This window comes from Leptodactylus fuscus, chromosome 2 (assembly GCF_031893055.1).
Source record: "Leptodactylus fuscus isolate aLepFus1 chromosome 2, aLepFus1.hap2, whole genome shotgun sequence".
Lineage (NCBI taxonomy): Eukaryota > Metazoa > Chordata > Amphibia > Anura > Leptodactylidae > Leptodactylus > Leptodactylus fuscus.
The window spans coordinates 275,117,553-275,144,683 of record NC_134266.1 but is presented as its reverse complement, the minus strand read 5'-3'; the positions used below and the strand labels follow the sequence as shown (position 1 = coordinate 275,144,683).

General features: G+C 48.7%; 2 protein-coding genes across 2 annotated transcripts; one reads left to right on the top strand and one right to left on the bottom strand.

Annotated features, from left to right (window-relative positions):
• The first annotated feature begins 755 nt into the window (after positions 1–755).
• LOC142193984 (sialidase-3-like) lies at positions 756–15,539 on the top strand. Its single transcript, XM_075263010.1, has 3 exons — positions 756–954; positions 11,829–12,042; positions 13,461–15,539. The coding sequence occupies exons 2-3, from the start codon at positions 11,845–11,847 to the stop codon at positions 14,415–14,417; spliced, it is 1,155 nt and encodes a 384-aa protein (XP_075119111.1). The 5' UTR covers positions 756–954; positions 11,829–11,844; the 3' UTR covers positions 14,418–15,539.
• A 1,403-nt stretch (positions 15,540–16,942) lies between these two features.
• Positions 16,943–24,197, bottom strand: WDR73 (WD repeat domain 73). Its single transcript, XM_075263009.1, has 8 exons — positions 24,034–24,197; positions 21,988–22,055; positions 21,630–21,718; positions 20,459–20,547; positions 19,190–19,257; positions 18,337–18,498; positions 17,409–17,777; positions 16,943–17,190 (listed from the first exon to the last, which is right to left on the bottom strand). Exons 1-8 carry the CDS (start codon positions 24,099–24,101, stop codon positions 16,964–16,966), a joined length of 1,140 nt encoding a protein of 379 aa, XP_075119110.1. The 5' UTR covers positions 24,102–24,197; the 3' UTR covers positions 16,943–16,963.
• Between the last annotated feature and the right edge of the window lie 2,934 nt (positions 24,198–27,131).

Genomic DNA, 27,131 nt, shown 5'->3' with positions numbered 1-27,131 from the left:
GCTTACACTCTACAGGAGAGAGGACCCTGCCCATAAGAGCTTACACTGTACAGGAGAGAGGACCCTGCCCATAAGAGCTTACACTGTACAGGAGAGAGGACCCTGCCCATAAGAGCTTACACTCTACAGGAGAGAGGACCCTGCCCATAAGAGCTTACACTCTACAGGAGAGAGGACCCTGCCCATAAGAGCTGACACTCTACAGGAGAGTGGACCCTGCCTATAAGAGCTTACACTACAGGAGAGAGGACCCTGCCCATAAGAGCTTACACTGTACAGGAGAGAGGACCCTGCCCATAAGAGCTTACACTCTACAGGAGAGAGGACCCTGCCCATAGGAGCTTACACTCTACAGGAGATAGGACCCTGCCCATAGGAGCTTACACTCTACTGGAGGGAGGACCCTGCCCATAAGAGCTTACACTCTATCAGTCAGGATCACATATGATAGGATTAGATACAACAGCTCAGTGGACAGTATTGCACAAATATTTTGGTGCTCTTGCGCCCCCTAGCTATCAGTCCTGGAATTACAGGGCAGTTCCCTGATTGTTTTCCTCTATCAGGATACAGAAAGGAAACAGATGGAGGGTGCAGGGATAGAACAGGGTGAACGACCGTGCGGGGAGGAGATCTGGTACAGTATACAGAGGGGGGGGGGGGGATACAGTGCAGGGAGGAGATCTGGTACAGTATACAGAGGGGGGGGGGATACAGTGCAGGGAGGAGATCTGGTACAGTATACAGGGGTAGTACCCAGTGCAGGGGGGCGCACAGTACAAGGCAGTGCGAGGCTGCAGCGCCCAGCTCACACTCACTGCAGCCAATAGGAGGTCGGGGAAGTTTTGGGAGTTTCCTATCAACACAGTGAGAGAAGAACATCAGCCACATCTGCAGGCACAGGCCGGGCACCACTGATACCAGAGAACAGCAGCTGCCGCTCTCCAGTCCCAGGTAGGTTCACCAATCTCTTCTCACTATAGACTGCAATGGCTGCGAGATAAACAGGTGTCAGCTACAAAATAATTCTGAAAATCGCCCTTCGCTTCTAGGTCGGCGATATTCCAGATACTACAACCCCCAACAATTTACTGTTTATAATACGATGAGGGTCCTGATGGTAAAGGGGGTCTCCGCATTAAAAATAAAGATAAGTGTCCTTGTTGTCCATAGTAACCAGTCACAAAGGAAAGTGAAAGCCAAGCTCTGATTGGTTGTTAGGTTATGTTTTTGTTAATGGCGGACACGGCGAGACCCTGATGTATCCCATCTATGTAGAGATAACGGGGGGTCTCTAAGAGGCGATGTCAACTGTGCCAAATGTAGTAATTGATTGATTTCCAATATGGCTGACATAAATTGGGCGGGGTCAATTTGAGGTGTTTGGCGCGTCGAAGTGATAGATCCGTGACAGCTGCAGTCCATGCCGCAGGCTGGGAGTGTAAGAGGTTAATTAATGGAAGCGAGTACATGGCCTGGGATAGTAGAGTGGCCTTATATAAACACGGGAGTCTGTGCCCGCTGCTAGGACAACAGCCATGACATCAGCGGGCGAGACAGAAAAACAACACGTGGAGCTGCAGGACCCCCCACTACAATCAGGGGAGGGGGTCTGAGGAACTACAATCATGGGAGGGGGTCTGAGGAACTACAAGGCTCAGCAGGTGGGAATTTGGTGCTTGTAGTTCTGTTACCCCCCGATCTAATTCTAGCAAAATCCAGATTGTCCGGCACAAGTAATAACATAATAGAAAGGGGTCCGAGATTAGGGGGCACACACCAGAGCGAACCCCACACAACCAGTATAGGCTCATTCCAGGCCCCCTAAACTAATACAGACCCCAGACCAGAGCCCTAAACTAATACAGACCCCAGACCAGAGCCCTAAACTAATACAGACCCCAGACCAGACCTCTAATACAGACCCCAGACCAGACCCCTAAACTAATACAGACCCCAGACCAGACCCCTAAACTAACACAGACCCCAGACCAGACCCCTAAACTAATACAGACCCTAGACCGGACCTCTAATACAGACCCCAGACCAGACCCCTAAACTAATACAGACCTCAGACCCCTAAACTAATACAGACCCCAGACCAGACCCTTAAACTAATACAGACCCAAGACCAGACCTGTAAACTAATACAGACCCCAGACCAGACTGCTGAACTAATACAGACCCCAGACCAGACTGCTGAACTAATACAGACCCCAGACCAGACCCGTAAACTAATACAGACCCCAGACCAGACCCGTAAACTAATACAGACCCTAGACCAGACCCCTAAACTAATACAGACCCCAGACCAGACCCCTAAACTAATACAGACCCCAGACCAGACCCCTAAACTAATACAGACCCCAGACCACACCCCTAAACTAATACAGACCCCAGACCAGACCCCTTAACTAATACGGACCTCAGACCAGACCTCTAAACTAATACAGATCCCAGACCAGACCCCTAAACTAATACAGACCCCAGACCAGACCCCTAAACTAATACAGACCCCAGACCACACCCCTAAACTAATACAGACCCCAGACCACACCCCTAAACTAATACAGACCTCAGACCAGACCTCTAAACTAATAAAGACCCCAGACCAGACCCCTAAACTAATACAGACCCCAGACCACACCCCTAAACTAATACAGACCTCAGACCAGACCTCTAAACTAATACAGACCCCAGACCAGACCCCTAAACTAATACAGACCCCAGACCACACCCCTAAACTAATACAGACCTCAGACCAGACCTCTAAACTAATACAGACCCCAGACCAGACCCCTAAACTAATACAGAGCCCAGACCAGACCCCTAAACTAATACAGACCCCAGACCACACCCCTAAACTAATACAGACCCCAGACCAGACCCCTAAACTAATACAGACCCCAGACCACACCCCTAAACTAATACAGACCTCAGACCAGACCTCTAAACTAATACAGACCCCAGACCAGACGCCTAAACTAATACAGACCCCAGACCAGACCCCTAAACTAGCACAGACCCCATACCAGACCCCTAAACTAATACAGACCCCAGACCAGACCTCTAAACTAATACAGACCCCAGACCAGACCCCTAAACTAACACAGACCCCAGACCAGACTGCTAAACTAATACAGACCCCAGACCCCTAAACTAATACAGACCCCAGACCAGACACCTAAACTAATACAGACCCCAGACCAGACCCGTAAACTAATACAGACCCCAGACCAGACCCCTAAACTAATACAGACCCCAGACCCCTAAACTAATACAGACCCCAGACCAGACCCCTAAACTAATACAGACCCCAGACCAGACCCCTAAACTAATACAGACCCCAGACCACACCCCTAAACTAATACAGACCCCAGACCAGACCCCTAAACTGACACAGACCCCAGACCAGACCCCTAAACTAATACAGACACTAGACCGGACCTCTAATACAGACCCCAGACCAGACCCCTAAACTAATACAGACCTCAGACCCCTAAACTAATACAGACCCCAGACCAGACCCCTAAACTAATACAGACCCCAGACCAGACCTGTAAACTAATACAGACCCCAGACCAGACCCCTAAACTAAAACAGACCCCAGACCAGACTGCTGAACTAATACAGACCCCAGACCCCTAAACTAATACAGACCCCAGACCAGACACCTAAACTAATACAGACCCCAGACCAGACCCGTAAACTAATACAGACCCCAGACCAGACCCCTAAACTAATACAGACCCCAGACCAGACCCCTAAACTAATACAGACCCCAGACCAGACCCCTAAACTAATACAGACCCCAGACCACACCCCTAAACTAATACAGACCCCAGACCAGACCCCTAAACTAATACAGACCCCAGACCACACCCCTAAACTAATACAGATCTCAGACCAGACCTCTAAACTAATACAGACCCCAGACCAGACCCCTAAACTAATACAGACCCCAGACCACACCCCTAAACTAATACAGACCTCAGACCAGACCTCTAAACTAATACAGACCTCAGACCAGACCTCTAAACTAATACAGACCCCAGACCAGACCCCTAAACTAATACAGACCCCAGACCACACCCCTAAACTAATACAGACCTCAGACCAGACCTCTAAACTAATACAGACCCCAGACCAGACCCATAAACTAATACAGACCCCAGACCACACCCCTAAACTAATACAGACCTCAGACCAGACCTCTAAACTAATACAGACCCCAGACCAGACCCCTAAACTAATACAGACCCCAGACCAGACCCCTAAACTAGCACAGACCCCAGACCAGACCCCTAAACTAATACAGACCCCAGACCAGACCTCTAAACTAATACAGACCCCAGACCAGACCTCTAAACTAATACAGACCCCAGACCAGACCCCTAAACTAATACAGACCCCAGACCAGACCGCTAAACTAATACAGACCCCAGACCAGACTCCTAAACTAATACAGACCCCAGACCAGACCCCTAAACTAATACAGACCCTAGACCGGACCTCTAATACAGACCCCAGACCAGACCCCTAAACTAATACAGACCTCAGACCCCTAAACTAATACAGACCCCAGACCAGACCCCTAAACTAATACAGACCCCAGACCAGACCTGTAAACTAATACAGACCCCAGACCAGACCCCTAAACTAATACAGACCCCAGACCAGACTGCTAAACTAATACAGACCCCAGACCCCTAAACTAATACAGACCCCAGACCCCTAAACTAATACAGACCCCAGACCAGACCCCTAAACTAATACAGACCCCAGACCAGACCCCTAAACTAATACAGACCCCAGACCCCTAAACTAATACAGACCCCAGACCAGACCCCTAAACTAATACAGACCCCAGACCAGACCCCTAAACTAATACAGACCCCAGACCAGACCCCTAAACTAATACAGACCCCAGACCACACCCCTAAACTAATACAGACCCCAGACCAGACCCCTAAACTAATACAAACCCCAGACCAGACCCCTAAACTAATACAGACCCCAGACCAGACCCCTAAACTAATACAGACCCCAGACCAGACCCCTAAACTAATACAGACCCTAGACCGGACCTCTAATACAGACCCCAGACCAGACCCCTAAACTAATACAGACCTCAGACCCCTAAACTAATACAGACCCCAGACCAGACCCCTAAACTAATACAGACCCCAGACCAGACTGCTGAACTAATACAGACCCCAGACCCCTAAACTAATACAGACCCCAGACCAGACACCTAAACTAATACAGACCCCAGACCAGACCCGTAAACTAATACAGACCCTAGACCAGACCTGTAAACTAATACAGACCCCAGACCAGACCCCTAAACTAATGCAGACCCCAGACCAGACCTGTAAACTAATACAGACCCCAGACCAGACCCCTAAACTAATACAGACCCCAGACCAGACTGCTAAACTAATACAGACCCCAGACCCCTAAACTAATACAGACCCCAGACCAGACACCTAAACTAATACAGACCCCAGACCAGACCCCTAAACTAATACAGACCCCAGACCCCTAAACTAATACAGACCCCAGACCAGACCCCTAAACTAATACAGACCCCAGACCAGACCTGTAAACTAATACAGACCCCAGACCAGACCCCTAAACTAATACAGACCCCAGACCAGACTGCTAAACTAATACAGACCCCAGACCCCTAAACTAATACAGACCCCAGACCAGACACCTAAACTAATACAGACCCCAGACCAGACCCGTAAACTAATACAGACCCCAGACCAGACCCCTAAACTAATACAGACCCCAGACCCCTAAACTAATACAGACCCCATACCAGACCCCTAAACTAATACAGACCCCAGACCAGACCCCTAAACTAATACAGACCCCAGACTAGACCCCTAAACTAATACAGACCCCAGACCACACCCCTAAACTAATACGGACCCCAGACCAGACCCCTAAACTAATACAAACCCCAGACCCCTAAACTAATACAGACCCCAGACCAGACCCCTAAACTAATACAGACCCCAGACCAGACCTCTAAACTAATACAGACCCCAGACCAGACCCCTAAACTAATACAGACCCCAGACCAGACCTCTAAACTAATACAGACTCCAGACCAGACCCCTAAACTAACACAGACCCCAGACCAGACCCCTAAACTAATACAGACCCCAAACCAGACCCCTAAACTAATACAGACCCCAAACCAGTCCCCTAAACTAATACAGATCCCAGACCAGACCCCTAAACTAATACAGACCCCAGACCAGACCTCTAAACTAATACAGACCCCAGACCAGACCTCTAAACTAATACAGACCCCAGACCAGACCCCTAAACTAATACAGACCCCAGACCAGACCCCTAAACTAATACAGACCCCAGACCAGACCGCTAAACTAATACAGACCCTAGACCGGACCTCTAATACAGACCCCAGACCAGACCCCTAAACTAATACAGACCTCAGACCCCTAAACTAATACAGACCCCAGACCAGACCCCTAAACTAATACAGACCCCAGACCAGACCTGTAAACTAATACAGACCCCAGACCAGACCCCTAAACTAATACAGACCCCAGACCAGACCCCTAAACTAATACAGACCCCAGACCAGACTGCTAAACTAATACAGACCCCAGACCCCTAAACTAATACAGACCCCTAAACTAATACAGACCCCAGACCAGACCCGTAAACTAATACAGACCGCAGACCAGACCCCTAAACTAATACAGACCCCAGACCAGACCCCTAAACTAATACAAACCCCAGACCAGACCCCTAAACTAATACAGACCCCAGACCAGACCCCTAAACTAATACAGACCCCAGACCAGACCCCTAAACTAATACAGACCCCAGACCAGACCCCTAAACTAATACAAACCCCAGACCAGACCCCTAAACTAATACAGACCCCAGACCAGATCCCTAAACTAACACAGACCCCAGACCAGACCCCTAAACTAATACAGACCCTAGACCGGACCTCTAATACAGACCCCAGACCAGACCCCTAAACTAATACAGACCTCAGACCCCTAAACTAATACAGACCCCAGACCAGACCCCTAAACTAATACAGACCCCAGACCAGACCTGTAAACTAATACAGACCCCAGACCAGACCCCTAAACTAATACAGACCCCAGACCAGACTGCTGAACTAATACAGACCCCAGACCCCTAAACTAATACAGACCCCAGACCAGACACCTAAACTAATACAGACCCCAGACCAGACCCGTAAACTAATACAGACCCTAGACCAGACCCCTAAACTAATACAGACCCCAGACCAGACCCCTAAACTAATACAGACCCCAGACCAGACCCCTAAACTAATACAGACCCCAGACTACACCCCTAAACTAATACAGACCCCAGACCAGACCCCTAAACTAATACAGACCCCAGACCACACCCCTAAACTAATACAGACCCCAGACAAAGACCTCTAAACTAATACAGACCCCAGACCAGACCCCTAAACAAATACAGACCCCAGACCACACCCCTAAACTAATACAGACCTCAGACCAGACCCCTAAACTAATACAGACCCCAGACCAGACCCCTAAACTAATACAGACCCCAGACCAGACCCCTAAACTAATACAGACCCCAGACCAGACCCCTAAACTAATACAGAGCCCAGACCAGACCTCTAAACTAATACAGACCCCAGACCAGATCCCTAAACTAATACAGACCCCGGACCAGACCCCTAAACTAATACAGACCCCAGACCAGACCCCTAAACTAGCACAGACCCCAGACCAGACCCCTAAACTAATACAGACCCCAGACCAGACCTCTAAACTAATACAGACCCCAGACCAGACCCCTAAACTAATACAGACCCCAGACCAGACCTCTAAACTAATACAGACCCCAGACCAGACCCCTAAACTAATACAGACCCCAGACCAGACCCCTAAACTAATACAGACCCCAGACCAGACCCCTAAACTAACACAGACCCCAGACCAGACCCCTAAACTAATACAGACCCCAGACCAGACCCCTAAACTAATACAGACCCCAGACCAGACCCCTAAACTAATACAGACCCCAGACCAGACCCCTAAACTAATACAGACCCCAGACCAGACCCCTAAACTAATACAGACCCCAGACCACGCTATCCTTTAATAAAGCAGAGGACACTAAATTCCAGGAGAGTTGTCAGGAGAGTTGTCATGTATGAGTATATGGTATTCCATGTTGTCAGGGGTTTCCGGCCCTTTAAGCATTTATTCATCCAGACTGAACACATTTATTAGATTCTCCGGCCGCTGCAGGTCCCATTAATGGCGAATCAAAGGAAAGTGTAGAAGACTTTGGATGTGCAGAGCGGACACCATACATGGTCACACGACACCACACAACGGCTCAGGACTCTGTGTATTACATGCTGAGTACAGTCCTGGCACACAGATCCCTGCCGGAGGCTGCGCCCATATTAATCTCCCAGAAAGAAAACATATTTATCTACAGATATCACACCATGTCCTAACTATCCGGATACTGGGCCTTAAAGGGAAAGGGAGAGATAGTCAGACAGATAGACAGACAGACAGTGGTTTAATTTGGATGGAACACACCGGAAGTTCCGGCAGGATTAAAGAATGCCTGTCAACGATCCGGTGTAAATTCTTAGTTTATACTGTAATCTATATGGTATATACTAAGAACTTGTCTGACCTAGAATGTGGAACATAATCAACCATGCTACTTACCTCTCCTGGCTCCTGAAGGCTTCAGGCCTACTTGGATGACGTCTTTCTTGGACTTGCGTCCTTATGCACACGGACCCCATAGACTATAGAGCTTGGCTGAAAACCCTCCAAGGCAGTTGTGACTACCTGGGAGGTTTCTGACTGAACCAGTTTCTATTATAGGTGAGGCCACCAACTTTTATTTAGAACCCGGACGGGCAGGTGCAAATTTTGTATTTTATTTCGCTGCTGCATGTACCGCTGTCTGTTGGAGTGAATAAAACTCTACATTTTGGACTGACATCTTGGAGTCTGTGCAAATCACGCAGCAACCCCAGATCCTGACAACAGATAGATATGCAGTGTCCCAGAACGGGAGGTTCTGTTTAAGTTGTCATTCTGTCACCCTATTGTCTTGTAGTAATCTCTGATGTCAGCCATTCTCTTTGTGTGCTGTATATTGTACTGCATTACTTAGCAGGCACTGAGGATTGTCTGCAGCAGTGTAAGGGTTAACTAGCTTTGCACCACAAAAAAAAACACTATTGCACAGCCCACGTTTCATACATTCGTGTGGATCAAAAATAGGAGATATGACATAGTGCACGGACACACCACCTCCCGGTCCAGGCAACCAAACCGTCTTAGATACTATGGATTATGTTTCAGAAGCGATGAAAATCCAAAAACATACAGAGTTCTGGATTCGGACCCTGCACCCACATTCTCTGATATACTCAAAAATCTGTTGTCGGAAGGGGTTAATATAGGAATTATTCTGGAGAAGCAGGTTAACAAATTATTGCCCGAGAACCCAGTCATTCCAATCTTCCACGGGCTTCTGAAAGTGCATAAAGGTACTATAGCTCCGCCCCTTCGGCCCATCACATCGGGTATTGATTCCCTTAAAGGGATTCTACCACTAAATCGCTATTTTTTCTGCTTTAGAGGTTGGAATAGCCTTTAGAAAGGCTATTCGTCTCTTACCTGTAGACATGGTCTCCGCGGCGCTGTTCCTTAGAAATCCCAGTTTTGACTGGTATGCTAATGAGTTCTCTCGCAGCAATGGGGGCGGGCTCCAGCGCTCAAACTGCGATGCCGGCCGGCAGCCATTTTTGGGAGGCCGCTCCTGTATTGAACTACTGAAGAAGGAGGTGTCGCTGGAGAGAGCTCTCGGGCAGCTCTGAGTGCTGGGGCCCACCCCCATTGCTGCGAGAGAACTCATTTCCATACCGGTTAAAACCGGTATTTCTAAGGAACGGCGCCGCGGAGACCACGTCTAAAGGTAAGAGACGAATAGCCTTCCTAAAGACTATTCCGGCGTCTAAAGCACAAAAAATAGCTAATTACTGGTAGAATCCCTGTAAACCATAGAACGGATGTAACTTATTAGTTTCTGCTCTTTTCATTTATTCCTGTTACTTGTCAATTGGAGTTTATTTTTCGTATTAGTTTTTGGTTCAGATCATCTCTCACCTCTGTACAAAGTCCGTATTACAAGGTCCTGGGATTCATTGATCCGGTCACGTGACCATCACCTTGGGATGCGTAGCATTCATTTTTCTTTGATTTTTTTCTCTGTAAAATCCCCTTTGTTTTAGTCTCAGTTCAGATGCTGGTACATAGTGTGTGGACTAGCCTTGGTCAGTGCCATGAGTAAGGGGCTCACGCCCTGAAACACGTAGGCAACTACTACACCATGTAGGTCAGTCTACTGTTACATCATGTTGTGAATTTGTCTTCCCTTCCTGCGCTGGTATGTTTTATTTGTTTTGTATTTTTACGGTCATTTATCTTTAATTAAAAGTTAAGTTTTATCATTTGGAGGCCTCAGTGCTGGATTTTTACAATTTTGGATTTAACTATCTTTGCACCTTGCCTTAGCTTTGCACCTTGCCTTAGCTTTGCACCTTGCCTTAGCTGTGCACCTTGCCTTAGCTGTGCACCTTGCCTTAGCTTTGCACCTTGCCTTAGCTTTGCACCTTGCCTTAGCTTTGCACCTTGTCTTAGCTTTGCACCTTGCCTTAACTTTGCACCTTGTCTTAGCTTTACACCTTGCCTTAGCTTTGCATACCCACAGGTCTAGCATCCTGCTACTTCAGTCACATGCTTTGCTCTCCGCCTATAGCAGCACAAGCTGTTTCTGGGGTGAGCTGAGACTTGTCCCTGGTCCAGCCCCTGCGTACACAGGTAGGGCTGATTGCAAAAGGCGTGTAAGTACACAGTCCACATGTCTGCCAGCATTGCTCCAGGCTGGTCAGAACCTCACATGGGCTATATCCAGCTACCAGTCCATCCCGACTACTGAACTCCTGCCAGTGCACGCCTGGGAGATCATCTAAAAAGTCTAATCCTGTCCTATTGGCCTAAGTCAGAGGAATAACCTGTTGGATAAAGAAGTCCTCTGCCTGGATCCACGCTTCTCATGGGTTCCCCAGCTGGATCTAACCTAAGTGATTCTCTGCTTTAGCACCCTGCTATAGGGCATTGCTCCAGCACCTTCTCTGTAAGTTCTCTCCTGCACCACATTGCACAGTATAGCCAAGCTGTGTTGCATCTCCCAAGGTAGAGCTAAAGCTGCACTGGACTGTATATAAATTAACTATTACCTACCCAGAATCTGTATACCTGCTACTGCAGAGGATATGGGGCTGTGACTGAAGTGCTGCAATTATTGGTTATATGTGTGAAAGCCATACTGCTATTTGCTACTAAACAGACTGTGATATCTGGACTCTGCCGGCACAGGAGGTTTTCTGGTAAAGTTCTTCACAACCATTGTTACCGAACTCTGTCACCGAAATCATTCCAGCCTGTGCACTGCAGAAAGGGAACAGCGAAAGTGATAGGAAAGGTCCATGTATGTGACAGGGGAACAGGGTTGTAGAGCACTCAGGCCTGTGACACATCTGTGACTACTACCCCCATCAGCCCTGGACTACCACCGCCATCGTGGCCATAGGACTGATATGGAGGGACTCCAGCACTTGGCCTGTCACTAGATAGAATATAGAGCGCTGCTGCTTTTGCTGGGTTTGCTCTCTCTCATGGCCCTTCTTTCTAAATCACCGCCATGTCTTGCGTTTTGTCTTCTAGAACCTTTGTTGTTGCCATGAAGGCCACACAACCGGAGCGGACGCCGCTCTTCAAGAAAGAGTCCAACGGCTGCGTGTACCGGATCCCCTCGCTCATCTACATCACAGAGGAAAACGTCTTTCTGGCGTTTGCGGAGAAACGTAAGAGCGAGAACGATGCCGATGCGGAGAGTCTGGTCATGAGGAGAGGGATCTACAAAACCGGATTTGTGTCTGTAAGTCTAACCCCGAATCTCATCATCTCCTTGAAGGGAGGACACACTTTGCCAAGCAGCTATTTGTTGTATTGCTTTATACTGGTTTCCCATGTTCTGTGTATACAGCTCCTAGGCGGGCCTGCGTGTCCCCATGGTTACAGACTACATACAACCCTGTGTAGTCTGATCCTATAGTAGTGTTACTCCATGATCCAATAGTGGCGCTCGGTGGGGTCCGGCCACTTCTGGGAAAGCTGGGTATTTATATGTCATGTGTCAGCTTCTACATTTTTGTATATTTTCATTATTATAATTTTTTATATTTTTTTTATTAGGCTAATTTATACTTTTTTTTTTGTATACTTTTATAATTTAAAGGGATCCCGATCATCGGACACCCTTTTTTTCTCGATCACACGTAGGAATACCCTTAAGAAACGTCGAAATCCGGGTTTTTGTCGGTATGCAAATGAGTTCTCTCACAGCACCGGGGGCGGTCCTCAGCGCTCAAACAGCACCGGGGGCGTCCCCAATGCTGCGAGAGAACTCTCCAGCACTGCCTCCATTTTCTTCAAGAACGCCCTCTCCCTGTGTTGTCTTCCGTTCTGGGTTTCAGTCTGCTAGGCCTTGGGCAGAGCCGACTGCGCATGCCCGGGCCACAAGAAAATGGCCGCTTTCACAGTAAGCTGGTGTGAGTGGCCATTTTCTTGTGGCCCGGGCATGTGCAGTCGGCTCTGCCCAAGACCCAAGGCCTAGAAGATTGAAACTCAAGACGGAAGACACACAGAGAGGTTGTTCCAGAAGAAGATGGAGAGTTCTCTCGCAGTATTGGGGCCACCCTCCGGTGCTGTTTGAGTGCTGGGGACTGCCCCCAGTGCTGCGAGAGAACTCATTTGCATACCGAAGAAAACCGGGATTTCAACCGAACAGCGGCCCAATTTCAATCTTCTAGGCCTCGGGCAGAGCCGACGGGGCATGCCCGGGCCACAAGAAAATGGCCGCTTACACAATAAGTAAGCGGCCATTTTTCTTGTGGCCGCTGGCATGTGCAGTCGGCTCTGCCCGAGGCCTAGAAGTTTGACTCCTGTGCCGGAAGAAGACGTGTGAAGAGGCCGTTCCTGAAGAAGATGGAGGCGGCGCTGGAGATTACTCTCTCGCAGCATTGGGGACGCCCCCAGTGCTGCGAGAGAACTCATTTGCATACCGAAGAAAACCCGGATTTCTACCGAACGGCGGCGTGGAGAAGACATCTAAAGGCAGGAGAAGAATAGCCTTTCTTAAGGCTATTCCTACGTGTGAGCGAGAAAAAAAAGGGATTCCAATAATAGGATCCCTTTAAATGTATTGAATATTTTTTGACTCTTGTATATAATTTTCTAATGTTTTTTATGCAATTTTTTTAAAAATAATTTTCTATCTACCTTCTATATCTTTAGTGGGAGGGTCTCCAGAGTTTACACGACCTCTGCCTCAAAAATCACCGTATGATGAACCCCTGTCCGGTCTATGAAGACTCCACCAAGACCTTGTTCCTCTTCTTCAACTGCATCCCCACCGGAGTGACGGAAGACCACATGAAAAAATGGGGAAACAGCTCCAAGCTCTGCTATTCCACCAGCAAGGATTGCGGGAAGACGTGGAGCGGCCCCACGGACATCACCGACGTGACGAGCGGCATCAGGAACTTGGCCACTTTTTTCGTGTCTCCCGGCCACGGTATCCAGACCCACTGTGGGAAACTCGTGGTCCCAGCCTATGTGTACGTTGCCAAGTTTTGGTTCATACGATGGTGGTCCGCCAAGCCCCACGCATTTTACGTCTACAGCGAGGATCAAGGCAACCGGTGGCGTATATCAGAACGAATCGAAAAGCAGCAATGTGGCGAATGTGAACTGGCGGAAATCGTGTCCGAAGACGGTCAGAAAATGCTGTACTGCAACGCGCGCAGCACCTCCAAGAAACGGATCGAGGCGCTGATGCTAAACGTCGGGGGGGAATTTAAGATTGCAGAAAAGAGTCGCAAATTAAAGGAGTCGGAGGGCGGGTGCTCCGGCAGCATCTTAGGGTTCCCGGGTCTCGAACAGCCGGGAGAAGAGCGTCGCCATTGGCTTCTCTTCTCACACCCAACAAAGAAAGACCGCAGAGACCTGGGCATCCACCTGAACAAGTCACCCCTGATGTCCGAGGCCTGGTCCAAGCCCTGGGTCATTCACGATGGACCGGCCGCCTACTCGGATCTGGCCGATTGTAAGGACGCCAATACATTCGCAATCCTGTTTGAGAGCGGAGTTCAGACGCCTTATGAGGAGATCAACTTTTGTCTGTTTACCGTGGAGGATGTCCTGGAAAATATCAACAAGAAGAAAAGTCTCTTCTCCCGATTCAGGAAGTGACACAATAAAGGCCCTCCCCCGAGTAGTCGGGGGAAAAACCGTACAATATGTCCGCGCATCACCTTAATCACGAGATTATCAGCTAAAAACCGCACAGTATCCACTGTGCTCCCAATGGTGGAAGGCGCCGCCAGTGTCAGACCCCGTCCCCGATGGTGGACCACACCCCCAATGTCAAACCACGCCCCCAATGTCAGATCCCGTCCCCGATGGTGGACCACACCCCCAATGTTAGACCACGCCCTGCAATGGTCAACTGTGCCCCCAATGTCAGACCATGCACCCAATGGTGGACCGTGCCCCCAATGGTAGACCACGCCCACAATGGTGAACCACACCCCCAATCGTGGAAGGCACCCCCAATGTCAGACCCAGTCCCTGATGGTGGACCACACCCCCAATGTCAGCTCACGACCTGCAATGGACAACTGTGCCCCCAATGTCAGACCATGCCCACGATGGTGGACCATGCCCCCAATGGCAGACCACGCCCCCGATGGTGGACGCACCTCCGTCTGATCATGTAGTGAACATTTGTCACATATATATCACTCTCTCCCTGGGGGGGTGTCGCCATTGGTATTGCCCCTTTGGTGCCCCATGATGGTGGTCACAAGGGGCGGAGTTAGCACCAGATATTACAGTTTGGACTGAATTGTACAGATATAATTGGAATCGAATATCATCCAATCAAGATTGTACAATCAGGAGAAGGCGGAGCTTCTAAGACGGATCATTCCGATCAATGCGTAACATATTTAAAGGGCCGGTTCAGTCTTTTGTAAATTAAAAGGGTTTTGTGAGAATTAAAGATACCCCCTATTTACTGTGTATCGGTAGGTCGCACATGCGCGCTACGGTGCTATTTACCTCTACCCTGGAAACAGGGTGATCCCCATTATAATTTATGGGGTCCGCAGGTTTCCATCCTTTTTAAGCAGATAGGGTTTGGGACGGAAACCCAAACGTCAGTGTGAACCTCGCCTAACCTGATATTTCTAATGGTCCTGTTTTCTAATTTTCTAGTAATTTCTACTAACAGGCTGGAATGTATTGTGTACGTGGCTACGGCGTATGCAGGAGATACCACTATAAGGATGCACTAACTATAATAAACGATATTAAACACGACCTGCAGGATACAATATATTGGATGTATTCTTGCTTCCGAATGATTATCTTCCTTCTAGATCTGCATTAGGCTTAGCCATGCTTTACACTACAGCTCAGCTCCATTACAGATAAGACCTGATCAGTGACTTTACTTCTGCTACATTTCCTATTGGTGTCTAATGTGGTGACAAATCCACCCCCTTGTCTTATACAGGCTCAGACTCTGCTCCTTCCCTATGCTTTACACTGCACCTCTGCTCTATGTGACACCCTCCTAGTCTGTACCTCCATCTTGTTCTGGTCCTCCATTAGGTAACGCTAGTGAGAACCTAGAGTGAGGGACTACCAAGCATCATGATATGGAACTGGATCCTGCGGTGACTCCTCGTAGGAGGGGCTAAGTCCCGCCCATGAGGTGCAGTGGGGGAGAAGTTGCATCTTTTTTCCAGTCATGGTGCAGCCTGTTTGACATCAGGAGTTACCTAGGGTGGGAGATGGCTCCCTATTTAAGACATGTGCCTTGCTGGGGGGGTGGAAGGGATGAGATGGCGCGGGACTAGACAGAGAGGTGGCCTGTAGAAGTGGATGTCAGGTTGTGGCTGCGGAGCCGCTTGGAGGAGGCAACCACTAGCAAGGTCAGGTGAGCTGGGAGAGCGGTGCGATACACCCGCAGCTACAAGAGGGACATCTACGCTAAGACGTCAGCCAATTCTGTGCACCGCCATACTTTTATAACCTCCTGGTCAGCAGTGGGGGCGGTGTATACCCTGTAACAGCCGAGGTGCAGCATATACCGCCCAGCCAGGAACCCTGCACCATGAGATGGTCAGACTTGATCGACAAGCAGCTGACTTTATCCACCATGTGAATTGCGCTGTAGATTTGCACTGCAAGGGACCCCAAACCAAGATGAGACTCCTCGAGCACAGCGCGGACCAGAGACGCGACCCCCTGGTCATGTGACTACATGGGGCTGATAGTCAGGGGTTGATTTTCGTGTAGCATACAGTACACATCTATATACATCTTAGGAGGAGGAAGGAAACCTCTCGCAGGTCACATTGTATACACTAAGGAAGACTCTCCTCATTTTTCTTCGTTCTCGGCCAGTGACGCCCGGACGTGTCATCTGAAGGTCGCACCACGCAGAATGTGCCGAAACAGCGAAACGATGGGATATTTACAGTAATGGCTGTATAAACAAGAAATGGTAGATGTCCTCGCCCCAGGCCTCTCCACGTTGGATCCATTGTGTTTCGTCAATATGGCGGCTTAGGGGGGGGGGATGGTTTTGCATCAGAGGAATATTTAACCCCGTAGTCACCGCAGCCCCTCCTGACCAATCACATTCACAATTCACATTTGATACAAAATTGCATTTAATTATCAAAACTGAAAACAAAACTCCCCTAAAATAAATTAACCCTTTCATCTCACGGCCGCTCCAGCCAGTCCCAGATATGTAAGGAGCCGTCACTGGCGGCCGATACCAGCGTCCTCTCTTTCCACGGATGCCAGGAGTGGACGGTGACCCGGGGGGCGCTCCCGTCCTCGCAATCCCCCATAGCGGAATGGCCCCTGTGTGTGAACAGCGCCTCCACCTCCTTCGTGGCCGCGTCCCAGCGCCGTGTGTCGTAGATCTGGACTGTACCATCAAAGCCTGCACAGAGGGGGAAGCAAGAACAAGTGGAGTCATTGAACGCTACAGAACATAGGAGATACCAGAGTGCACCCCCTACTGGTACCAATTCTACTAAGCCACCACTTAGTCGTAGCTACTTCTGGGAAAGCTGGGTGAGGACAGTTATGGCTATGCTGGAGTCCTGAATGTGACACTCAGGAGCCTAGGAAAGCTGGATTCCACACTGGATCCGTTACCTGAGATGGAGATGCAGTCTTCCAGTTGTGGGGCCCAGCAGACACACATCACTTGCTCCTCAGGGGCGGGGCCATTGGATGACTTGCTCTTGGCACATTTCAGGGGGGCCCCCATGTCCCGTATATCGGTGACAGCGATGTGGCCCTTAGAAGACAGACTGGCAATCGTGGCGCAGACGTCTTGGTTTTCAGGCTTTACAGCGGCGCACCATTGTCCACCATCGGGCACCTTCGGGGCCACGGACCCCTCACCGGCGATCCCCGGCTGCCGGATATCAGCGATGATCTGACGGCCACTCAGACAGCACAAGTGGACGGTGCAGGGATCCAGAAAGGAGAGCGACCCGATCGCCTCGCCGCCGGACGCAGCTGCAGGATAGACACGTTATAGCAGGGCTCTCTAGTCACAACCAAAGCTGCAGTCATATTCTGCGGGATAATGTGTGAGAGCGAACAGGAGAGCAGCAGCATTCACATTGCAACTCTGGAGGTTCCCAGTCTTACTCCCCTGTAGAAGAAAATTTGCAGCTTTGGTGCCGCAAACCTGAACACTGATCACAGTCATTCTCTAGTCACAGCTAAAGCTGCGTTCACAATTTGGGATTCTCCCTTGCGCTGCATTATAGGACCACAGAGCCGAGGAGCTAACAGGAAAGGAGTGAATGCAGCTCTGGGTGTGTTCCAGAAGTTTGGCTTCCCTTCTACACAGTGGGGGGCCCGGGCCGGCAATCTTGGCCCAGACTTCACAGACACCTTCAGGGCCACGACCTGCTGACTGGACATCTACACAACACGTATATAGCATATACTTAGCTCCAGTCACATCCAGAGCTGCAATGACCTCCTGTATTCCACAATATAGCACAGCGGGGGAGGGGAGGCATCTGCTACCTTGCCTCCATGTATACGGCTCAGACCCGCCACCTACCTAAGGTGTATATACGCTTGGCCGACTCAATCTCCGTCACGTGAACGCCGCTGACCCCAGCCCCGTGGACCACACGCGCCGAGGCTGCGGCCGACACCGAAAGCTTTGTCCAGGTGTCACTGCTGGGATCGGACGGAATAGACATTGTGGGCTGGATAACATCTGCGGTAGAAAAACAGCATCTAAGAGGTGGCACAGAGAAAACAGCAGATACCAGAGAGGAATAGCCGCACAGGGAGAGAAACCCATCAGCCCTCTGCTATAGGGATCAATACCAGGGGATCTATGGGGAGAACCGGAGGTCAAGGGTCAGGAAGAGTCAGAATCATAGAACACAGATTAGATACACAGAAGTATCACAAGGAGCGAGGAGACTGAACAACATGGAGAAGGGGGAGGGGAACAATACACAAAAACCTACATGACAGGGGGAGACACCAACTATACCGCAAGGGAAGAGAGAACGGAGAAATATACCGAAGGGAAGAGAGAACGGAGAAATATACCGAAGGGAAGAGAGAACGGAGAAATATACCGAAGGGAAGAGAGAACGGAGAAATATACCGCAAGGGAAGAGAGAACGGAGAAATATACCGAAGGGAAGAGAGAACGGAGAAATATACCGCAAGGGAAGAGAGAACGGAGAAATATACTGAAGGGAAGAGAGAACGGAGAAATATACCGCAAGGGAAGAGAGAACGGAGAAATATACCGAAGGGAAGAGAGAACGGAGAAATATACCGAAGGGAAGAGAGAACGGAGAAATATACCGAAGGGAAGAGAGAACGGAGAAATATACCGCAAGGGAAGAGAGAACGGAGAAATATACTGAAGGGAACTCCAGAACTATTACCTTTATCATCAGCTCCTATCTGCCAAATCTGAACATGGGCCAGAGATGGACCGCTGGTGAGAAGAAGACTGCAAGGAGACACACAGGAGGATAGAAGATGTATATAGTCACATATAATATATACACTACACACACAAATATAATAACACAGCCTCCTATGTACAAGAATAACACCGCCATATACTATAACACTCCGGTCCCTATATACATATATATAACTACTATAACACCGCCATATAGTATAACACTCCGGTCCCTATATACATATATATAACTACTATAATACCGCCATATAATATAAGACTCTGGTCCCTATATACATATATATAACTACTATAATACCGCCATATACTATAACACTCCGGTCCCTACATACATATAACTACTATAATACCGCCATATAGTATAACACTCCGGTCCCTACATACATATATATAACTACTATAATACCGCCATATAGTATAACACTTTGGTCCCTATATGCATATATATAACTACTATAATACCGCCATATAGTATAACACTCTGGTCCCTATATACATATATATAACTACTATAATACCGCCATATAGTATAACACTCTGGTCCCTATATACATATATATAACTACTATAATACCGCAATATACTATAACACTCCGGTCCCTACATACATATATATAACTACTATAATACCGCCATATAGTATAACACTCCGGTCCCTACATACATATATATAACTACTATAATACCGCCATATAGTATAACACTCCGGTCCCTATATGCATATATATAACTACTATAATACTGCCATATAGTATAACACTCCGGTCCTTATATACATATATATAACTACTATAATACTGCCATATAGTATAACACTCCGGTCCCTATATACATATATATAACTACTATAATACCGCCATATAGTATAACACTCTGGTCCCTATATAATACTGCCATATAGTATAACACTCTGGTCCCTATATAATACCGCCATATAATATAACACTCTGGTCCCTATAGTGAGGATTATACGGCAGTATTTTCCTGGTTTGGCGGTGTCGGTCGCTGACTATTCTCTCAGTACATAACAGGAAGGGCTGTGTAGAGGGAAATGGCAGTAGGTTCCTGTGCAGATTGTCAGGTCTCCTGGTCTCTGCGCCGGTGATCGGCATCTTACACTTTAGGTTATATATGACCCCGCTGACAGCAGCCTGTGACCGGGGGTCCCCTATAAATCACTGATGCAGTGTCGCAGACATGGGGGGGGGGCTGACACCCCGTGTACCTGGTGTCGGGGAGCTGCTTCAGGGTGTAGACGGGGTGTTGGGAGAATCCTCCATATTCCACCTTCAGGTCTCGCTCCGGACACAGACCCTGCGCGGGGGAGGGGGAGAAAGTGCAAGTGATTCCTGGACACTGTTCACATGGAAGTCAAAGAACAATAGTGGAGGACAGGAAGTTCATAGGGACGGCCCCGACCTGTGAATGTGATGCGGGAGCTTTCCCAGGATCCTGAAAGGTAAATCCTCCCAGGTGCACTACAATCCGAAGGCCTAGGGGAAAATTATTGCCGACCAGTCTGATTAGTCAGGAGCCTGAGAAAGCTGGGTCATTACCAGGAAACTCACCATAACAGCTCCTACAGGATGGTCACACAGCTTTCCCAGGATCCTGAATGGTAAATCCTCCCAGGTGCACTACAATCCATAGGCCTAGTGGTGGAATTACTGCCAGCCAGTCTTTGTTAGTCAGGAGCCTGAGAAAGCTGGGTCATTGCTATAAAAGCGCCTATGGGGTGATGACACAGCTTTCCCAGACTCCTGAATGGTAAATTCTCCTAGGTGCACTTTGGGGAGCCTGCGGGTCATAGAACTACCTGACCAGTCTGATTAGTTAGTCAGGAGCCTGAGAAAGCTGGGTCATTAGCATTGCACTCCAATGGGGGTGTGATACAGCTTCACCTGGCTCCTGAATGGCTAATCTTCACACTACCGCATCATGACATCCCCCCGGCCAACATGAATTCGTGACATTCAGGATTCGGGGAAAGCTGGGTGCCCTACCATACAGTGATGATGTAAAATTTTACTCATTGTGCCTTTCCATTGCTTTACCTATAGGGATAGTTGCCTTTCAGGATCCTGGGAAAGCTGGGTAATGACTAAGGGTTGTCACCCAACTTTGCCTGGCTCCAGAATGACAACTCTTTATAGGTATAAAGCAATAGGGCAGGATATAGTCCGGTGCACTTCATTAGATGTGTCATTCAGGAGCCACAGAAAGTTGTGTCACTGCAGCAAGCCAGGGCTTTCATATAATGAGAATACTGTGTATGGGAGTAACTGCATTGTGCAGACTGCCCCCTGCTGGGGAGAGGAGAGAACACAGACTTGATAGTTACACAACCACATTTAAAGGGGCGGTACAGCAATGTGAGCGGCGCTCCTCGGGGTTACCTGGTTCTCCTTCTCGTGGAGCTTCTGTGGAAAGAGCAGCTGCAGGATCTCATGACTGCGGGGTCCGGTGTACCCCGCTATACAGATACCTGCAAGGCAAAGCAGTCAGGGAGGTTAAAGGGGAACTCCACCTGACATACAGGGAGGGGCTACATTGGCCTTCATGGGGCTCATAGTCATCTAGTCAGGAGGCTCGGCCTGTATGATAAGCTTCCCCGTCCCTCTGTCAGTTCTCCCTGGCAACCAATCACTGATGGGTATGAGCAGAATAAAGGAGGTTTTATTAGGGCCCCGCAAATCATCACATACAGGGGCCCCAATAAGTCATGTGATCACAGCATATACACAATATACGCACTCTTGTCACCCGTCCACTCGATGACTCTGGTCGGGTCCTGTAACTCAAAGTCGTGAAGATCCTTATACCTGAGAGCGGGAAAGAAGACATCAGTAAGAGCCGGAGACCCCCCATAACAGTGTCATCTACAGACCCCCCATAACAGTGTCATCTACAGATCCCCCATAACAGTGTCATCTACAGATCCCCCATAACAGTGTCATCTACAGACCCCCCCATAACAGTGTCATCTACAGATCCCCCATAACAGTGTCATCTACAGATCCCCCATAACAGTGTCATCTACAGATCCCCCATAACAGTGTCATCTACAGATCCCCCCATAACAGTGTCATCTACAGACCCCCCATAACAGTGTCATCTACAGACCCCCCCATAACAGTGTCATCTACAGACCCCCCATAACAGTGTCATCTACAGACCCCCCATAACAGTGTCATCTACAGACCCCCCATAACAGTGTCATCTACAGACCCCCCCATAACAGTGTCATCTACAGACCCCCCCATAACAGTGTCATCTACAGACCCCCCATAACAGTGTCATCTACAGACCCCCCATAACAGTGTCATCTACAGATCCCCCATAACAGTGTCATCTACAGATCCCCCATAACAGTGTCATCTACAGACCCCCCATAACAGTGTCATCTACAGACCCCCCATAACAGTGTCATCTACAGACCCCCCATAACAGTGTCATCTACAGACCCCCCATAACAGTGTCATCTACAGATCCCCCATAACAGTGTCATCTACAGACCCCCCCATAACAGTGTCATCTACAGACCCCCCCATAACAGTGTCATCTACAGACCCCCCATAACAGTGTCATCTACAGACCCCCCATAACAGTGTCATCTACAGACCCCCCATAACAGTGTCATCTACAGATCCCCCATAACAGTGTCATCTACAGACCCCCCATAACAGTGTCATCTACAGATCCCCATAACAGTGTCATCTACAGATCCCCATAACAGTGTCATCCACAGATCCCCCATAACAGTGTCATCTACAGATCCTCCATAACAGTGTCATCTACAGACCCTCCATAACAGTGTCATCTACAGACCCTCCCCCCATAACAGCGTCATCTACAGATCCCCCATAACATTGTCATCTACAGATCCCCCATAACAGTGTCATCTACAGATCCCCCATAACAGTGTCATCTACAGATCCCCCATAACAGTGTCATCTACAGATCCCTCATAACAGTGTCATCTACAGATCCCCCATAACAGTGTCATCTACAGACCCCCCCATAACAGTGTCATCTACAGACCCCCCATAACAGTGTCATCTACAGATCCCCCATAACAGTATCATCTACAGATCCCCCATAACAGTGTCATCTACAGACCCCCCATAACAGTGTCATCTACAGATCCCCCATAACAGTATCATCTACAGATCCCCCATAACAGTGTCATCTACAGACCCCCCCATAACAGTGTCACCTACAGATCCCCCCATAACAGTGTCATCTACAGATCCCCCCATAACAGTGTCATCTACAGATCCCCCATAACAGTGTCATCTACAGATCCCCCATAACAGTGTCATCTACAGATCCCCCATAACAGTGTCATCTACAGATCCCCCATAACAGTGTCATCTACAGATCCCCCATAACAGTGTCATCTACAGACCCCCCATAACAGTGTCATCTACAGATCCCCCATAACAGTATCATCTACAGATCCCCCATAACAGTGTCATCTACAGACCCCCCATAACAGTGTCATCTACAGATCCCCCATAACAGTGTCATCTACAGATCCCCCATAACAGTGTCATCTACAGACCCCCCATAACAGTGTCATCTACAGATCCCCCATAACAGTATCATCTACAGATCCCCCATAACAGTGTCATCTACAGACCCCCCCATAACAGTGTCACCTACAGATCCCCCCATAACAGTGTCATCTACAGATCCCCCCATAACAGTGTCATCTACAGATCCCCCATAACAGTGTCATCTACAGATCCCAGTGTCATGCACATACACATATGGTTGCAGTATACACTATATACTCACAGCTGTATAGACTCCAGCAGCCAGTCCTCACACTCCTCTCCCCCAGTCCTGTCACTTCCTTCCTCCATGTTACTTTTGGGCACCTCTTTACCTCCTCATGTCCTCAGGATCTCTCTGCTCTCTATAGATTGAGCTGCAGCTCCCAGTAAGGAAGATAACAGCTAATTTATCACACATGCGCCCACAACAAACATGTCCGCTCAGCTGCCATCTTCCCTGCCCCTACAGCCTGGCAGCCATATTGCTTCCTGGCAGCTAGCCTGTAATCGAAACAAACTACCTGTCCCCTTCTTCCTCGGTTATTAGATCACATAATGATCCAATTAGATACAAGAAATCAATACTTTGTCCTGTTTATATTGATAAAATATTTAGGGCGACCTGCCCGACCTAAACATGGCCTTTATACCACATCCGGGAACGTCAGGCGCATGCGCCGTGGTCGAACGCTTAAATGGCGGTTTGGATTCTCCCCCCGCTCGTCAGGAGAGAGCCGCGCATGCGCAGTCATCAGTTTGGGTAACAGGTGGTGAGACGTCTGGTCTGTAGTGCTGGAGCTCATACAGTGTAACATGGTGGATAGTCTATGTCAGTGTGTGGGACTACAAGGCTCAGCCAGGCCACACCTTTATTGGCAGACATGTTTGTTGCTATGAGGAGGATTTATTAAAATGGCTGTTTCTTGGAAACCACCATGGTATCCTTATAACGTGTTACGTGGGGTGTGGCGACTTCTGTGCACCAATGTTTATATTGCACCGCAGTCCATAATGGCGTCACTGGTCTGTAAGTCCGACCGCATTCTTGTGTCCGATGGAAATAAGCAAATGGCACCGACCTAAAATCGCCAGGGTGAATACATTGCACCTCTCAGCTGGGGTCACAGGTTGCAAATTTTGGTGCATGTTTCAGTTTCAATTTGGTGCACGTTTCAGTTTCCCTTTGGTGCACGTTTCAGTTTCAATTTGGTGCACGTTTCAGTTTCCCTTTGGTGCACGTTTCAGTTTCCCTTTGGTGCACGTTTCAGTTTCCCTTTGGTGCACGTTTCAGTTTCATTTTGGTGCTGGGTGACTATAGGGGACCCACAAAAAAATAGTCCAAATCATGTGGCGTTCACCATGTCCCCAACACCTGGACCCCGCCCGAAACCACCACCTGTACGAGGTATACAGCAGGAGGCAGCCCTGCCCCATTCAAGTGATTGGGAGAGGGGCTGCAGTTTGGGGAACCCCCACTCTTCTGTATGGACTTCCTCAGGCCCCTTGCACACTAATATGTGGGGGCTGAAGTCTCATGGTGAGGGTGCACCACAAAAGTGGGTAGACTGTCCCTATGTTCACCCTCCAGAACCGTCCCTCATACCCCAAAGTGACTCCCACCCTGACAAGGGCACAACTTAACCGTACCCTAGTGTGACCCTGAATCTCCGCAGTCTAGGGTCACACTAGGGTACAGTTTGGTATTGCCCTTTTGAGGGCGGGAGTCACTTTGGGGTTTGAGGGACGGCTTTGAAGGGTGAACATAGGGACTGTCTACGCCCTTCTGTGACGCACCCTCACGATGGCCGCATAGATGTTTGGCTGTTTCTTACTGTCGTGTGAATAAGCCCCTTCTGTGGACACAATAACATTGTGAATAAAGCCTTGGGATGTGTTCACACAGTGAGGCTGTAGGTTGGCGCACACAAGCGGAGGCTGCTATAAGGTCTGTTCTGTTTGGGCCATCGGTTGTCAGACCTCGATAGGTTGTCAGTATGAAGAATGGACTTGGGGTCAGAAAGCCCCACATTGCAGAAACCGGTGGGTTTTGTTTTTTTTGCAGATTTTGCTGAGGTTTTTTATGAGCCAAAGCCAAGAATGGCTCCAATAGGAATGAGAAATATCTAGGAGGCTTCTTACACTTCTCCCTCCTGGTTTGGCTGAAAAAAATGCAGCAAAATCTGCAACAAAAAATCCTGCATTTTTGCAACGTGGGGCTCTAGCGTCTCCCAGAGCGGTGCGGTCCTGCCAGTCCATTGTCTTCTGATGGACGTCCCTGCCAGTGGAAGCATCTGCACGCACCGCTCGCCACTTTTTTGTATTTTGGCAGTGGGCAGAGCAGAAGCCGCGGTTCACCATAAAGGGCCACGTGGAGGTGCATTTAGGCCACTCTTGAGTCACCTCTGTTCAGATAAATGTGGGTCGGGGTCCTATTATATTATGTGATGAGGACCGATGTTTTGCAGGACGTTCCCATTACTTATCTAGAGATTGATCTTGGCCCTGCTGGGAGATGGGAAGTCTGTTTCGGCTGCACCCCTCCTGTAGTCGGGGTTATTGCATCAATATGACCTTATGGGGGGGGGGCATGAAAAAAAAAAAGCAAAAAAATAAATAAAACACCCCCCCACACATACACGACGGGTTCTTTCCCCACCCCTGACAACACAACACGCTGTCCGCTACGTAAAAATGATCATAATGGTGAGGGAATACCACACGTGCGAAAAATCCTAAACAACGTGTCCGGACCAAAATTGCACCACCGGTTTGTAAGTTGTGTCAAAGTCCAGCAACAAAACGCAGCGTTTTTGGGAGGCAAGTCAGTGTGGAGACCTATGTGGTGCCGCAACATGCTACACTATTCCTGAGTCCCCCTCCCCCGTTCTGTAAAAGCAGTGTGACCCTGTACCCCCCTATAGGTCACCCCTCTGGTTTATACGTGGTATATCTCTAGGAGTCAGGACATAGATAGGGATACAGTAGAGCCCCCATAAAGTGTATAGGTGTGACAGAGCTGTCATATGGATGTGCGGTTAAGGATTCCCCCCCCCTTGTATACCGCCATCTGTGATCTGATATAGCGCCCCAAATCCTCAGTACAGATGTAAATGTTGACTATAACCTGCTAGTTCCCTGCGGCCACCACTAGAAGACAGTCAGAGCACACAATACAGAACATACGGAACGTCTCAATCCTGGGAAGATGCCTTCATTATTGTTAGAAAAGTTTAAAAAAAACTTCCGCTTGTCCTTTTTTTATTTTTTTTTTTATTTATTTATTTTATTCCTTTAAATTTTTCGATAGAAATTGATCTGTTTCCTCTGTAGGAGTAGAAG

Coding starts and splice junctions, on each gene's coding strand:
- LOC142193984 (XM_075263010.1), top strand. CDS start 11,845: ATGAAGGCCACACAACCGGAGCGGACGCCGCTCTTCAAGAAAGAGTCC. Junction 12,043..13,460: donor ACAAAACCGGATTTGTGTCT/GTAAGTCTAACC, acceptor CTATATCTTTAG/TGGGAGGGTCTCCAGAGTTT.
- WDR73 (XM_075263009.1), bottom strand. CDS start 24,101: ATGGAGGAAGGAAGTGACAGGACTGGGGGAGAGGAGTGTGAGGACTGG. Junction 21,719..21,987: donor CGAGTGGACGGGTGACAAGA/GTGCGTATATTG, acceptor TTTGCCTTGCAG/GTATCTGTATAGCGGGGTAC. Junction 17,778..18,336: donor CAAGCGTATATACACCTTAG/GTAGGTGGCGGG, acceptor TCTATCCTGCAG/CTGCGTCCGGCGGCGAGGCG.